Raw genomic sequence first — 982 nt, 5'->3', positions numbered from 1 at the left:
GTTGCGTTTGATGCATCGCGCTGCTTCCTGCACCAATAAACAGACGACACGGATTCATCACTTGGAGTGCCTGCGTCCATGTTGTTTTCCTGTGATTATAGGCGGTCGCAGCGCCCATCTTCTACACTACCCCTGACAGCCACAGGCATGACTCCCAGAGACAAAGGGATGATGGGGTTTTGTAGTTGGACTCCATTTCTTGAAGTAAACGCACAGCGCCCAGTAATTGTTTTGCGGTCACGCCGGCCGTCTTGGCCAGTCATGTGATCAGTGCAATCAGCTAATATTCAATAAACACATCCACCAATAAAAAAAGAACCTGCAAAGGTGAGATAACCTCCGGCCTCTGATGTCATAATGACAAAAGACCCTGAATTAATGACGTCACCAATGCTGAATCATCGGAGGAGACGAGGCTCAGCACCTCAAGTTTGCCGCCACAGCCGCCTTCTGACGACACTTCCGGGATCTGATGGCGAGGCGCAGTACAGGATTGGTGTTCAATGGTGTCACGTGGTATGTGTCAGGCCAGGTCTCAGGTCACGTGGCGTTAATCACGCTTGAAGCGTTCTATACACTTTGTCCCCGCCCCCTCTTCAATCCACGTGATCTGACAGCCGTTGAGTCACTCTCTGGGATCAGACGTGGCGGAGTCCGACCTGACACACAGCGCCACGTCATAGGAATCCCCGGAAAGGGCGGGGCCTGCTTGTCGGAAGTGACACAGTGCCGGTGGAGAGCTACTGTTAGACATGGCGGCCTGTGCGGATGGCAAATGGAAAGTGGTGGGAAAGAACAAGAAGAACGGAGAGAGGAGGAGAGCGCTGGGGGAGAGCAACGTCACCGCCGCCGCCGGAGGTACGGACCCGCCTGTGCCCTGTTGCCCACCCCGCACCTTACTACCTAGCACCTTGCTGCCCTGCTACCCACCCAGCACCTTACTGCCCACCCAGCACCTTACTGCCCACGCCCCCCAGCACCT

General features: G+C 55.4%; 1 protein-coding gene across 1 annotated transcript in view; it reads left to right on the top strand.

Moving 5' to 3' along the window:
• The first annotated feature begins 659 nt into the window (after positions 1 to 659).
• The window catches only part of TMEM214 (transmembrane protein 214), a 19674-nt gene continuing 19351 nt past the window's right edge, over positions 660 to 982 (top strand). The window contains exon 1 of the mRNA XM_018575433.1: positions 660 to 879. Coding sequence (XP_018430935.1) covers positions 753 to 879 — 127 coding nt within the window. The 5' untranslated portion in view covers positions 660 to 752. The remainder of the gene's footprint in view (positions 880 to 982) is intronic.

The sequence above is a fragment of the Nanorana parkeri genome, unplaced genomic scaffold (genome assembly GCF_000935625.1).
Source record: "Nanorana parkeri isolate BGI_ZX_2015 unplaced genomic scaffold, ASM93562v1 scaffold3919, whole genome shotgun sequence".
Taxonomy (NCBI): domain Eukaryota; kingdom Metazoa; phylum Chordata; class Amphibia; order Anura; family Dicroglossidae; genus Nanorana; species Nanorana parkeri.
This window is presented reverse-complemented; position numbering and strand designations above follow the sequence as displayed.